The sequence below is a fragment of the Arachis ipaensis genome, chromosome B05 (assembly GCF_000816755.2).
Source record: "Arachis ipaensis cultivar K30076 chromosome B05, Araip1.1, whole genome shotgun sequence".
In the NCBI taxonomy this organism is placed as follows: domain Eukaryota; kingdom Viridiplantae; phylum Streptophyta; class Magnoliopsida; order Fabales; family Fabaceae; genus Arachis; species Arachis ipaensis.
Genome location: NC_029789.2, coordinates 120,820,954 through 120,836,422, shown reverse-complemented (window position 1 = coordinate 120,836,422; position 15,469 = coordinate 120,820,954). Strand labels below are relative to the sequence as shown.

The following is a 15,469-nucleotide window of genomic DNA, read 5'->3' as shown; positions in this document are numbered from 1 at the left end:
CAAATCAACATAATTTATTATTTTTGATCAACAATTAATCAATAATATTTAAAAATATTAATTAAAAATATAACATTGAACTCCTAAATTAAAGACTTTAAATTACTGACTAAAAAAATTAGTCAATATAAATTAAAATTGGTGCCGCTTGAGCTTTTCTATTATTCATTATCTGTATATAAAAGGAGATTAAGAGGAATTTAGTACATAATTATTGAATACCATTTTTTTTTTACATCTATATTGATGCTTATTTTGTTTTGTTAGTTTTAAAATTTAAATAAAATAGTGTCATTTAATTTATTAAGATAATAAAGTGTTTATCGGCGATCTTGATTAATCTCACTTTTGTTATTATTAAAGATATTTAATAAATACAAAATAGATTACTAAATACAAAATATAATTTTTACTACTAGAAACACGGTCGTTATCAACGGGAAGATACCCACGAACCAAAAAGAATGGCAAATTTATATGATCGTGGTAATCACTTGCAACGTCTTGTATTTCCGTGGCCAAATTTTGTAAAATTTTTCGACGATTTTGTTTGTTCGTGGCTAACTTGAGATGAATTCTCTCAATGACCACAGATTCAATAATTACCGTGGCAAAATCGAACAATTTTCACTTTCAAATTTCGCGTTTAATTTGGTTTTGTCCTCCATCCCTGTCAAAATATTTTTATGCAGTTTATACTTTTTCAAAATTTAAACCGTAACTTAAGATAAATTCAATTTATCAGGTGCAGGTTTTTCTAATTCTTTAATTGTTGAATTCTTTTCCCTCCTTTTAAGTGCTGCCATGAAAAATTAATAAAGTATGCTAGTGGTTTAATTTTAGATGTTGTTGATGATGTGCAATTTTTTCACTTCGTATGATCTTTGAATTTAGCCATATCTATGAATCATGTGTTTTTTACTTAGTATTAGCTATGCGTTGATTTGATTAATTTTTCCCTTTTGATTTAACAGTAGTTTTTTAACATGGTTGTATTATTCATTACTTGTTACTACATCAAATTGTAATGTAATAAAAAAGACTAAATTATATACATACAATTTCAATATTTATATTTTTTAGTTGTTACATTTTTTTGTGCGTGTTCTTTTTGGTTAAATGCAGTTTCAGTGTCCAATTTTACCGTATGCATTATTTAGAGACTTTAGTGATAGAATAAAATAATTCAATTGAAAATAAATATTTTTTTTTTTACCAAAGATAGGAGACTCGAACCTGCAACCTCTTAATTGAGTATGGGGAGTAATAGCTCAAATGGCATAGTCTCTCCATACTCAATTAAGAGGTTGCGGGTTCGAGTCTCTTATCTTTGGTAAAAAAAAAAAGGTATACTTTAAGCCAATGAGTTATAGCTCAAATGGCATAGATTTCCCATACTCAATTAAGAGGTTACGGGTTCGAGTCACATATCTTTTCAAATTAAAAATAAATGTTAAAATTATAAAAAGAGTACATATTTATCTTTTTAAAAAGTAAAAGATACTAACTATGATTGATTGAAATAATAACTAATTTAATTATTCATTATTTAATTACTCTATTAATTTATGGGAATGTGATTAATTTTTTAATATTATATGATGTAATTTTATATTAAAGAGCATTTTTATTATGATATTTTTTTTTAATTTAACTTCTATCGTTAGCTATGGAAAAAAGTGTGGCAAAAAAGTCCGGCCTAGTCAATTTTGTCACAGGTAAAGTATGTTTTATTTTGCCACGAAAAAGAGTGTGTCTAAACGTGCTAAAGTTGTGGCTAACGAAATGTCTCCACAGGTGTTAAAACCATGGTTATTGGAGTAAAAAGCGTGGCTAACTAAAAACGCGTCGCCCTCTTTAGTCACGGATATTTATTTGTTGCAAAAGCATAATTACCACAGTTTTTTTTTAAATTTAGCCATAAATTTTTCCGTGGCTAAACCCCTTCTTTTTGGTAGTGTTTATTAAAAAAAGTACTTACATATTTGTCAAATTTAAATATAATTCAATTGTCTTTATATTCTACTAAATAATTAAATGCACTTTTATAAGTATATTCAAATATAAAATATTTTACAAACTTTATACTTGTTTAAACTATTTAGAAGACGCATACGAAAGAATTTAATTTTGACTATTCACGTAAAAAAATCTTAAAAAAAATCAACTTTTAAATATAGAAATATTTCATTTTTGTTATACTTGTGAAAAATTATATTAAAATTTAATTTTTAAATGTTTTACAACTTTATTTATAATTTGTATCTTTTAAAATTATTTTTATTACTTATTAACATCATAAACTTTCAAATATCAGTTGATAGTTTACCCCTCCATAATCTAATAAAATACACATCTCTATTTCATATAAAAAGTAGTGTCATTTTTTGCTTTGTAAAGCGAATTTGTTTAGGCTACTTATCTAAGGAATAGATTTTGTCATCTTTCTTATTTGGAAAAGAGGAGAACAGGCAAAATTAGTTCGGATAAATGTAATCTAATACAATCATGCCAAGGCAAAAAAAAATTTTCATATTATTTATTGGAAGGTAAAAGTCCAAAAAATAGATTTGTTGATAATTTAAAATTTAAAAAAGTGAATTTGTCAATGATAAATTATCTTTTATTATTTTTAAATTTTTAAAAAATGAGTTTATCAATGACGAATTATTTTTTTATCTTTTAATATTTCTAAAAATATAATGTCAATGGCGAATTTTAATCACCATATTTCAATAAATAATGATATTACACAATTCTTTTAAAAATTAATTATTAATATAAAAAATATTAAAATATTAAATACATATTAAAAATAAATTAAATAATACATATATCTAATATATTATACCTAATTTTAGTATACACGTGTGATTTTTGAATCTAATAACACTTCAAAAGACTTGCCGTCCACTTCTCCTCACTTGTCATGCTCACACTAATAATGAAAACCAAGATACTTTTAGCAAATATACACATATATTCACATAAGGTACCACCATGAAGTTTTTTTAAAAAGGTAAAAAGAACGTTCCTAGTCATTGATGATATTTGTCCAGACTCCAGAGTAAAGCAAAGCATGCCCACTCAGGTGTTTGAGTGCCCTCCCTTCTCCACTTTTTCTCTCTTCTATTCTATATCTTACGCTCTCCGTCGGGGACATTAACACACAACACAACACAACACAACCAACTCAAAATGAGTATCAGTCAGTTCATCTTCCTGCTCTTGTCACTCTCTTCTTTCCATGTAAGAACCTCAACTATTCCTTTTTTTTTTTTTTACTATACATAATACATTGTATTGCATATGTGCATATGCCTCCTTTAACACGAGGTCTTTAAAATTAATGCAGGCTAGTAATACTTCTCAAGCAAGCAAACAACATTACCAATATTATTCCAACGTTGAAGCAAAGATTAATCCATTCACTCCCAAAGCTTCTCTCATACGCTATTGGAACACCCACGTCACAACCAACCTTCCAATTCCAAACTTCCTTCTCTCAAAGGCTTCACCTCTCACACCAAAACACTTGGCCACACTCAATAAACAACCTTTCACTTCTCTCTGCTCTGCACCAAAACTTTTATGCTCCTTCGAAACGCAACAACAAAACGACGACGTCTCGGCCCAAAACGGCGCCAACTTCGCCATTTACTCAAACAAGCGTTTCAGCAACTACGGCTCCTCCCAAAACGGTGGTCTCGACTCGTTCAAGAACTACTCCAACAACATCAACGCCAACACCGACTCGTTCCGCCGCTACAGCGCCGGATCCACGCGACACGGTGGCGCGTTCACCTCCTACTCCGAGAACGGCAATGTCGCCAACACCGATTTCGCCTCCTACGGCTCCGGCGCCACTGCGAGCTCCGGCGAGTTCCGCAACTACGACAAGCTCGTCAACGTTCCCGACCTCAGGTTCACCACCTACGATTCCAGCGGCAAGAGCCACAAGCTTTCGTTCTCGAGCTATGGTAACGAAACGAATTCAGGAACCGAAACTTTCACGAGCTACGGTAAAAGAGTTCGCAGCGGAACCAGCGAGTTCGATAACTACGCTGTGAGCTCCAACATTCTTCAATCAGAGTTCACGAGTTACAGCGAGTTAGGATCCGGCGGCACAAATGACTCGTTCAGGTCTTATAGCTTCTCCGGCAATAACCCTAAGAATAGCTTCAAGAACTACGCCACCGGTTCCATCTCCGGCACCGACATGTTCACCAGTTACCGGAACCGGGCGAATGTCGGCGAAAATACGTTCCAGAGCTACGCCGGAAAATCAAACTCCGGCGGTGCGACGTTCGCGAACTATGGCCAATCCTTCAACGTTGGAAATGACACGTTTATTAGTTACGGGAAAGGATCTTCGGGTCGGACCCAATTCGGGTTCAGGTCTTACGGGTTGGGACGCGCGTTCAAGGGTTACAACAAGCAGGGCGCGTCGTTTTCGGAGTATCGCAATTTCAGCGCCACCAGTGGCAAAATTGTAAATAGGTGGGTCGAGCCCGGTAAATTTTTCAGAGAATCGATGATCAGAGAAGGAAACGTTATACCTATGCCTGATATTAAGGATAAAATGCCTGAAAGGTCGTTTTTGCCCTTGTCCGTTTCGTCAAAGTTACCGTTTTCTTCCTCCAAGGTTGTTGATGTGAGGGAAATGTTCCACGCGCGGGAGGGCTCTGCAACGGATCGTGTAATCACGCGTGCAATGGAGGAGTGCGAGAGAGCTCCGAGCCGAGGGGAAACGAAACGGTGCGTCGCGTCCGCAGAGGGGATGATAGAGTTTGCCACGTCAATGCTGGGTAACAGCGTGATCTTGCGGACCACGGAGGGTGTGAATGGTTCCGGCACGAGCGTGATGATTGGGACGGTCTACCCAATCAACGGTGGAGATGTGACAAAATCTGTGTCATGCCATCAGAGCCTGTACCCTTACCTGCTGTATTATTGCCACTCTGTTCCAAAAGTGAGGGTTTATGAAGCAGATATACTTGACGTGGCAACGAAAGAAAAGATCAATCATGGTGTTGCCATCTGTCACCTTGACACGTCAGCGTGGGGGCCGGATCATGGGGCCTTCTTGTCTCTGGGGTCTACCCCTGGAAAGATTGAGGTGTGCCACTGGATATTCCAGAACGATGTGACGTGGACCACTTCTTGAGGAACAAAAAAGATGCATGGAAGAAGAAGAGACAAGAGAATCTCTACTTTGGTTTCTTTCTTTTTGTTTAGAGTTAGTACTATATTATTATTCTGGGAGCTAATGTGATTGTATTGCCATGCAAATTATTGAGATTTCCTATGCGGTTAATATGTAATTTTTTGGAATTTTAAAAATCGTAATGCTAATAATTCAGTTTCTCAGCTGCGCAGTATCTGTTGTGGTGTGTTCAAGAGGTTTCGTTTCGATGGTCATGGCTCATGACATGTTTTTTTTCTTCTATTGATGAACTTCTAGTGTTCTAGTTGGGTTGTGTTATATAATATGGAGTTCATTACATCTTAATTGATTTTGGCCTTTAACTTGTTGAGAAAGATGTGGTTAACCCCGATGGGTTAAACTGAAAACTCTTCTTTAACTTCGATGGTGTCAGCAAAATTCTTACTATGAGCATTATTTTTTCTTTTATATTTACTACACTTCCACTGTCACTTAAGCAAATAGGTCACTTAAGCAAATAGGCTTTCCTTTATTTTCTTTTCAATATTTTTATTCACGACCAAAGTCTCAACACACGCTTTTAATGCAGAACACGTAGATAAACTAAAGTATATAATTAATAAAAAGAATAAGTGTTGTTTAGTCTTTAAGAGTTATGGTCAAAATTAAATTCGTCTCTAATTTTATTTTCAATTTAAAATAGTTTTTAACATTTTATTTGATATTAAAATCATTTTTTTAACCATTTTATTCTTATTTCACTAACACCTACTCTCTTACCTCTTAAATTCCAAATCCTATCTTTTTCATTTTCACGGTCATTTTTTCTCACTCAGACACATGCACTTTCTTTTTTTCTTTTTATTCTTCTCACTTACACACACTTTCTTCATCTCTATCGCATCTCTTTACGTTGGTGACCTCTACCTCGATGGCAACCTCTATCCTGACAGCAATATCCATGAGCAGCAATAGCAGTGTGAAAAGGGAGTGTGAAAAGGGAGGTCAACCATTATGATTGCGATAATTTTCAGATCTTCTTTTCATGCTTACTTACAAGATCGAGGAGATGTGAATGAGTAATGAGGAGGAAGAAGATAATGGTGAAAAAAATAATTTTGGAGATGGGGTAGAGGAGGATGTTTGGTTTAAAGGGAAGGATTTTGAAATCAAGGAAGATCTTACATGAATTTTGATTGAACGACAAGAATAAACTCAAGTCGAGAGAGAGGAGGAGAGAGAGAAAGAGAGATGAAATAGAATGCGAAAGGAGGCTGAAGATTGCAAGGAGATGGCAACAACAGAGATGCTCTTGCAGTGGTTTTCGTCGCGGCTGAAGGAGGTTGTCACCATGCTGTGGTCCCTGCTCCCCTCCTATGTTGTTGCTGCTGCAACCACTTTCTTCATGCTTTGCCATGAATATGCCTTCGTTGTGTCCTTCTTGCAGCGTTGGAGTTCACCCTCAAAGCTGTTGGAAGCCGTTGCCATCACCGTTGGATTGATGATGCTTTTCATTCTTTTTATTTTTTTAAAAAAAATCTGAACCTATTATTTTTGTTGCTAGATTTGAAGAATTTAATGTTATTGAATTAAAAAAAATTTTCTAAGGTTGTGGTGGTGGTGACTTTGAAAAGGAAGGTAGTGGTGATGATTGCAGGGTGAAAGCTGGTGTAGTGAGGATATTTTTATCTTTTAAAATATTATTGTTTTTAAAAGGACGATTTTAATATTAAATAGAATGTTGAGGATAATTTTGAATAAAAAAACTTAAAGATGATTTCGGTTTTGACCCCAAAGCTTAGGAATCAAAACAATACTTATCCCTTTAATAAAACAAGGATGAAACAATACAGAAATAGTAAAAAAAAATGGAAATAAAATACACCAAAAGTGCTATATAACCAAACAAATTGCACTAAATTAGACAGACTTTTTCAAATTTGATTGATTAGACAATCTCATATTTCTATAAAATTTCATTCCAAACTTTAAATTGATCTCTAATTTATATATTTTTAAATTTTAGGATAAATCATATGAAAATAGATCAAAGTCACAATAATATTAATGGTGCGATTTTTGAGAATATCCACAATTGAACCGGCAAGTGCATCAGGCTGTCCAAGTAATACCTCAGGTGAGTGAGAGTTGATCCTACGAAGATTGATGGGTTGATCAACAATGGTTGACTGATTGATTTAGTTAGGCATGCAAAAAAGTTGGTTTTGTGGGTTCAAAAAGCATTAAATAGTAATTCAAGAGTAAAGAAAGCAAATAAGAGAATTGGTAAGAAATCAATAAGAGAAAACAGTTAAGGTATCACAGATGTTTACTTTTTGGATTAAGTTTTCTTACCAACTATTTTAATCATGCAGGATTCATTTCATGGCAAACTGTGAGTGACTAAACCCTAATGTCTTAGTGATTTAGTCTCCTCTAACCTTCATCAACCGCCAATGCCTTGGTCACTTGATTCCGATTAGAGGGTTAAGTTTAAATCTAGTTTATCGCCACAAAAACCCTAATTACCCAAAGCTAAGAGGATTATATGTCACATATCCCGATTAGTTCAAGTAATTAGCAGTTTAGGAGGAATTTACTTTCAAGCTGTTGTTCAGGTGAGAGACCTCTTCTAAGGATCACAAGAACGCATATAGAATAAGGGTCATACTTTCGTTCTACCGAGATTCATAAAATGAAGAACGAAAGTAATCCTTGAAACTAAATCGATACATTAATTAAAATAGAAAAGCAATAGTCTTAATCCATAGAAATAAACAGAGCTCCTAACCTTAACCAAGGAGGTTTAGTGGCTCGTGACTTACAAAGAAAATAAGGGTTCTGAAAAGTGTGAAAGTGCGGAAGAGAGAAGACCCCCCCCAAAGGGTGAATCTTTTTCCTTTTATATCTAACCTTATTTTGATTTGAAAATAAAATAAAATAATAAATCCTAAAACTAAAAGATATTGTTTGTAAATAAAAATTACAAAGATAAAATAAAAGATAACTAATAAAAGCTAAAAATCCACTCAAAGATACTTCATTGATGAAGCTTCAATTCGGATTGCCTGGTGCTAAACGCTAGTTGGGCATTTAGCGCCCAAAGAGGCAGAAAGCTTCCTATTTTGCAAGGCTTGCTGGCGCTAAACGCCCAGAGAGGTAGCCTCAAATCTTCTCCTTTTAGCACAAATCTCTGCTAAATTGCTCCGAATCTCACCTGAAATAAATAAAAATACTAAAACACTCAAAGTAGCATCCAAAAAGAATTTTTGTATTAAAATAATATAAAACTTAATAAATTCTAACTAAAAATGACTAAAAAACCAAGAGAAAATAGTTACAAGATTCTCACGCATCAATTAAACAAATATCTTAAAGCAAAAATGATTACGATTTTGTCTCAATTTTATTTTTCAATCATTGCAGATAGCAACGTTGATGTTTTTATAGTTAATTATAAAAATGATCACGATTTATCTTCAAGCAGGATACATCAGTAAATCATTTAAGACTTCAACTATTTACGATTATTAAAATAGTGTATATAAATCGTTAGGAGTTATTACAAATTTAGCTTGGTTGAAGTATGGATGACAACGGGGCAGGGCAGGGGCGAGAGATGTCTTCTTGCTCCCTATCCCGGCTCCCGTTCGCCATCATGGGAGAATATTGTCCTTCATCTCTATTTCTTACAGGGACTCATTCCCTGTGGGACCCTATTCCCCATCTCTTTAATAGTTTTGACAGATCATTAATTTTCATAAGAATAGAGCTATAAGTATCCATCCTATATATACAAAGATAGCAAGCCTTTATACAAAAAAGTATAAATGGAAAGACAACGACTTCTTTCGAAATGACGCAGTGGGAGGACACGCCAACAAGTCAGAACACAGAGCAGTGGATGAGGTGGGAGACGCGACAGCGGAGAAAAGAATGGATACGACGACAAAGTTGCGAAAAGGAGAACAAACACACCCTCAAAAAGGAAAAAAATGCTGCGAACAGAGAGAACAACGCAATGAGGGTGATGGCACGATGAGGGGTGACAATGCGGTGAGAAGGGAGAGTGGCGAGGGGTGACTACAGATAATATAAATTTAATAAATTCTAATTAAAAACGACTAAAAAACCAAGAAAAAATAGGTACAAGATGCTCATGCATCAATTAAACAAATACCTTAAAGCAAAAATGATTACGATTTTGTCTTAATTTTATTTTTCAATCGTTGCAGATAGCAACGTTGATGTTTTTATAGTTAATTATAAGAAGTCATCACGATTTATCTTGGAGTAGGATACATCAATAAATCGTTTAAGACTTCAACTATTTATGATTATTAAAATAGTGTATATAAATCATTGAGAGTTATTACAAATTTAGCTTGGTTGAAGTAGGGATGACAACGGGGTAGGACAGGAGCGGGAGATGTCTTGTTGCTCCCCATCCCCGCTCCCATTCTCCATCATGGGAGAATATTGTCCTCCATCTCTATTTCTTACAGGTACTCATTCCCTGCGGGGGCCTCATTCCCCATCTTTTTAATAGTTTTGACTGATCATTAATTTCCATAAGAATAGAGCTACAAGTATCTATCCTACGCAAAATAGCAAGCCTTTATACAAAAAGTTTAAATGGCAGGACAACGACTTCTTTAGAAATGACGCAGTGGGGGGACGCGACAACAAGCCAAAGCATAGAGCAGTGGACGAGATGGGAGACGCGATAGCGGAGAAAAGAATGGACATGACAACAGAATTACGGAAAGGAGAACAAACGCACCCTCAAAAAGGAAAAAAAATGCCACGAACAGAGAGAACAACGCAGTGAGGGTGATGGCACGGTGAGGGGTGACGGTGCGGTGAGAAGGGAGAGTGGCAAGGGGTGACTACAGATAATTTGGATGGAGTATGGACGACGTTAAGGATTTCTGAATTAATTCTAAACTATTAATTCAATTACAATTCTAAATTAATTCTTTTTGTTCAATATCATACTAAACGATTTCATCTTGCCTTAATAAGGTTGGAACAATGTCTAGAGGAGCTCAGATGTCACGTGAGCAACCACGTGATAGAGCTCATGCATTTTTGTCCTCAACTAATAGTGCTCCAGCATCCCGTATTAATGAACCATTTCGTGCACCGTGCAATGATAGATTGCTGGCGCCGTCAAGTCGAAGTGATGACCTTCAAACTCCCATAGAATGTACAGAGACTCGGTATCGCGATGAAGTGGCCAATATACCTTCAGGGAATAAAGATTACGACCTAGAGGTGTAAAATCCAGTTACATAATAAATAAACTAAAACTATAAAAATGATGAGAGAAAGGTTTAGGATAGAAACCAGAACACTTATTTTAAAAATTTTGGCCCGAGATAGGACCAAAAGACCAAAAATCACAAAATGGGCCCATGTTGGCCTAAAGCCCAAACCCAAGGCACAAAACCCCTCTCACTTAGCAATAATTCAACACACATACCCCTCATTTGAAAGAGAGGCACACAGAGAGAAGAGAGGAAGAACAAAAACCCTAAGCCACTATTCACTCAAATTTTCAAGTCCATATAACTTTCAATCTGTAGCTCCGATCAAAGATTCGTTTGTGGCCACGCGACCACCTTGTCATGTTCTTCGATTCTATCTAACTATTGTGGTAAGAAATTTCAAAATTATTGCCCCATTTTTCATTTCTCTTCTGAATTCGAGTTTTGGGTATGTAATGTTGAGATTTTTGTGATTTTGATGTTTAGGAGAAGCTCAATTTTGAGGTCTAGAGAGGTTTTGACCTGAGGTTACATGAAATAAGGTAAGAAAAATTGTTTCCTTTGTTTTTCCGAAATTTGGGTTAAGAACCTAGTGTGAACATTATGAAATTTGTATGTGATTAGATTATATGGATTAGCTTGGCTTGTTTGGTTAAATTGGTGCAGTTGGAGTACATGGTGTGGTTGCGAAACGATTGGTGGAGGCTTGGAGGAGTCGGTTGAGGCTTGAGTCTGGTTGGAAAGAAAATTTAAGTGTTAGAAAAATTGCCGTCAATAAGGTACGGGTTTTGGTTCTGGGTAGACATTATGTAAAGTATGTGAAAACCTAGGTTAAATGCTTTAGGATAGGTTTGAATAGAATTGGTTGGTTGATGATTGATTAATTGTTGAGAAATATTGTGAATTTTCAAAATGAGTATAATTGAGTTTGAATATAATTGTGATTGAATAGATGTTGTAATTGATTGCCTATTGAGATTTTGATATGAAAATTGGGTCGGAGACTGTGATAGGGTGAAGTATCCCCTATTTGGTAAGTTACGGTAAGTGGTGTAAGTGCCATGTTCTGAATTGTGGTTGAAATAATAAGTTTGGATAGATAATTGATGAGTTGTGGTTATTGTTATGAATGTATATTTTGATGATTTATGCTATATGAGTTGAAATTGGGTTGATTAGGCTTGATTGGTTAGCAAGTGATTGAATATTGATAAATGAGTATTGATGGTATTTAGAAGTGGTTTGTGATGGGTTAGAATGAGGTAAATTGGAGTTTTTGTAAAAATAACATCATGCAGATTTTTGGTAAAAATAGATTTTTGACTAACTTCGACGGGCCATAACTTGGCATTCGGAGTTCGGAATTTGATGAAACTTATCTTAAATTAAAGATAATGATGAGAGATTTAAATTGGTTTAAGAATTAAGGAAAACAAAATGTTGTAGATGAAGTTATGAACAATTGAAAATTGATATTTTAAACTGAAATCTGAGATGTTGCAGAAAAACAAGAATTTTGGCCTGTGGACTGTAAAGACTTGTGTGTAAGTACGACGGTGTGCGTACGCACGCCAAGGGAGATTTTCAAGTTGTACGTACGTATGAGGGGTAATGCGTATGCACAGGTCCTATTTTCATAAAAAGTCTCTATTTTTTACTGGTTAGCTTTTCTAACAAGCTTGTAAACCCTTGTAACCCTTGAATAAGGTATAATAACTAGTTTTTAGGCTCTGAATGAGTGTGAGCATATTGAATGGATTAAATTGACAAATTGAATGAGATTGTGGATTGAAGGATCGAAGTTAATGATAATTGATGAAAGCTTGTGGTTAATGAACCTATTGAATAAAAAATTTATTAAAGACATTAATGATAACTGATTGAGATTTGAAATACTGAAATGGCAACGACAGTGGTAAATTTTGCTTCTGCATTGATTGATATTCATTCCGAACAAGGACGGTGGTTAATCCCGCTTGTTCGAGGTGCCCGATAAAGACGGTTGGTTAATCACGCTTACTCGTGGACTAATGTAATTGGCAAGGATGGTGGTAAATCTCGCTTGCATATTGATCCGAGAACGTTCTGGGCAAGGACAATTTGGTGAATCCTGCTTGCTTTTATGGAACCTACGAGTAAGGACATTTGGTTAATCCTGCTTACTCGAGTCAGGTTTGGCAACATAACCGACGCGTGAGCTCATGGCTAGTAGGACAAGCATGCATCATATGCATCTTTATGCAATTGCTTGAGTGTGCATCTTGTGTTTGGTTTTTCTAAGTGAATATCTCTGTTTAATTGCTAATTTCTATATATGTTGTAATTGCTCTTGATTGTGTTTGCACCCTATTACTTGTGTTTGCTACTGCTGAATAAATTGATGAACCATATACTGATTGGCTGTGATGTTGAAAAGAGTAAAATGCTGAGATGTGTGGAGGAGAACTAAGAATATAGACCACTGAATCTCGTTTGATTGGAGTTTAGGAATGCCTAGCGGGTTCGTGCAACTTTTACATCGTCTCTTTTTGGAACTGTTACCTTATTGGGAACCTTCGGGTTCTCACCCATTGCGGATTTTGTTGTTTTTCAAATACAAGGCGTGATGCACCTTGCTAAGCGTACTGGATTCTCTTGGATAGCGAAGACTCCTTTCCTATTTTGTATTTTGTGCTTAGTAATGTTTATTTCTCCACTTTTTTATATGCATTTGTATATCCCTCTTAGAGGTTTCCTTTTGGAGAAACAGGGTTGTATTTGGTTATACTTTTGGATTGTAATACTTTCTAGCCGGCCTTTTCTTCGCAGGTCGAGACTAGTATTTGCTATGTATCTCCTTTTGAATCCTATATATATCGCTACGTGTGTGATGACGATTTATTGCTTTTATTTTATCCTTCCTTCACAAGCTCCTAGTTAAATTATATTTCTTCAAATACTATGTATGAACTTTTCTGTTTAGGTGTCGTAATACCTCACCACCTCTAATTTATGACTATAGCGTAAGGCTTTGCGTGGTAGGGTATTACAGGAGGCGAATGAAGTTGAGTCGTTTAATGACCACATTGACAACTTGGTTGATTTTCAAGAAGCCGAAGGTCAGAACCACGACAACTAACGCAAAGATACAGATAATTGGAATGTTACTATCATTGGTAAACTTTTTTCCCCTATTATTGTTATTATTGATTTTTAAAATCCTTTAATTCTATTTCCCTTTTGTGTAACGATTATCTTGCAATATTTTTTTTATTTCTTAGAGGACGACGTGACAAAAGGGACGAGTCGGAGCATCAAGGGGGCTATAGCACTTCCTCCAAATAGAAAGATCATACTTCTGTTTAACAAAGAGTTGCAACCGGTTGATCAGGTGGCTGGATTATTAAGTGATTTTTTTGGGAGTTTGGGTGCTGATTATTTTCAGTTTTCCATTTGTGAAAAGAGTTGGAAGACAGTGAACAAGACAACCAAGGAATATGCATACAACATGGTTAAGGTAATCCTTTTAGTTTTGATATATTAAGGCAATTCAGTTATCAATTTTTTTTGGGTAAAAACTTTGCAATGGATATTTTGTATTGCTAGTTAAATTTTCATATTTTGTGTTTCACATGTTTAAGTTAGAATTTCTATCTTATATGTAATAATGCTTTCTAGATTCATATATTGTTATATTTTTTAATTTTAAAGTAGATTTTATTTTTAATTATTGATATTCTTCACATTACCATAGTCTTATCTCTATTCATTGATTTTGGTTACTGACAATGGAAATAATTGTAGCAGGTCTTTCAATATGAGGACGACGCCGAAGAAAAAATAAAGTGAAAAATTTTGCAAAGGATAGGAAAGAACTGAAAGGATACAAGACACAACTTGTATCATAAGTTTTACAATGAATAAAGACTCTTGAGAAAAATGTTAAGCGTCACCTATCAAGAATAGATGCAAATCACTGGAAATTATTCTTTGAATATCGCTTGAAGGAAGAAACAAAGGTAACAAATAGTATTTTGTATTTCTTTCCCCTAAACCATATATGGGTACGTAAAAGACTCTTTATATTTTATTAATTCATCCCAGTCTCATTTGTAATTATTTCGTTGTTGATAGAAAAAGTGTAAACAAAATGCTTTAAATCGTTCGAAGCAAGTTTACACACATACTAGGAGTTCCAAAACATTGGCAAGACGAGAAGACGAAGAGGTAATAAATAGATTGTGTTTCAGATTTTGCATCATTTCCTAAATATAGTGTTGTTATTTACATGACTGTGTCGACATCAATGTTATAGGAGCAACTACGAGAAAAGCGCATTAGTAGAGGAGAGTTATGGACCACGGTTCACAAAAAAAGAATGGCTCGGATATCCATGATGATGCGCGTGTTGTTAGTGTAAGTAATGTTTTAAAATTTTTTACTTCTCTTTTTGTATTCATCATGCTAAACTTAAAACTATTATAACCCCAATTCTAGTATATTTGTAGGAAGTAATTACGAATATTGAGAGCCAAGATGAATCCTCGAAGTAGCTTTCACAAAATAATTTGCTTGCATAGGTTTTTGTTAAGGAGCACCCAGGACGAGTTCGTGGTTTAGGTGTTGGACCATATCCCACCCAACTTTTTGGTAATGCTACTGCACAATTGTTGGACTTTGGTGTGCAAATTGAAGAGTATCATAGAACGATTGCAGAATTAAAGGTTGAGGCAGCAGAAGAGAAGGCGAAGAGATAAATAATGGAGAATCTTTTGAGATATCTAATTCAACAGCAATGAGACAATTTGCCACCGGACGTTGTTGCAGAGCTGGATTCTTTGGAGAGTGCACCGACTTCATTGCGCACAAGACCATCTTCTTTTGACAATCATGACATGCAACAAAAATAATGAGTTTAAGTAAACTGAAATAGATACTATAGAATTTAATTTGTTTTAGTGTTTAATGTTTATTTTTCTGACATGACCTAATTTTAGTTTATAAAGAATGATGCGCTTGTGACAATTTTGTTATATATATATTTCTTTTTCTT

At 34.9% G+C, this 15,469-nt stretch overlaps 1 protein-coding gene and 1 long non-coding RNA gene across 2 annotated transcripts; both read left to right on the top strand.

Moving 5' to 3' along the window:
* Window positions 2,942-5,370, top strand: LOC107643947 (polygalacturonase 1 beta-like protein 3). The gene is made up of 2 exons (XM_016347707.2): window positions 2,942-3,249; window positions 3,356-5,370. The coding sequence occupies exons 1-2, from the start codon at window positions 3,199-3,201 to the stop codon at window positions 5,165-5,167; spliced, it is 1,863 nt and encodes a 620-aa protein (XP_016203193.1). The 5' UTR covers window positions 2,942-3,198; the 3' UTR covers window positions 5,168-5,370.
* On the top strand, window positions 10,936-14,429 carry LOC110262982. Its single transcript, XR_002347994.1, has 3 exons — window positions 10,936-13,592; window positions 13,698-13,933; window positions 14,224-14,429. It is a non-coding gene; the product is annotated as an uncharacterized LOC110262982 (long non-coding RNA).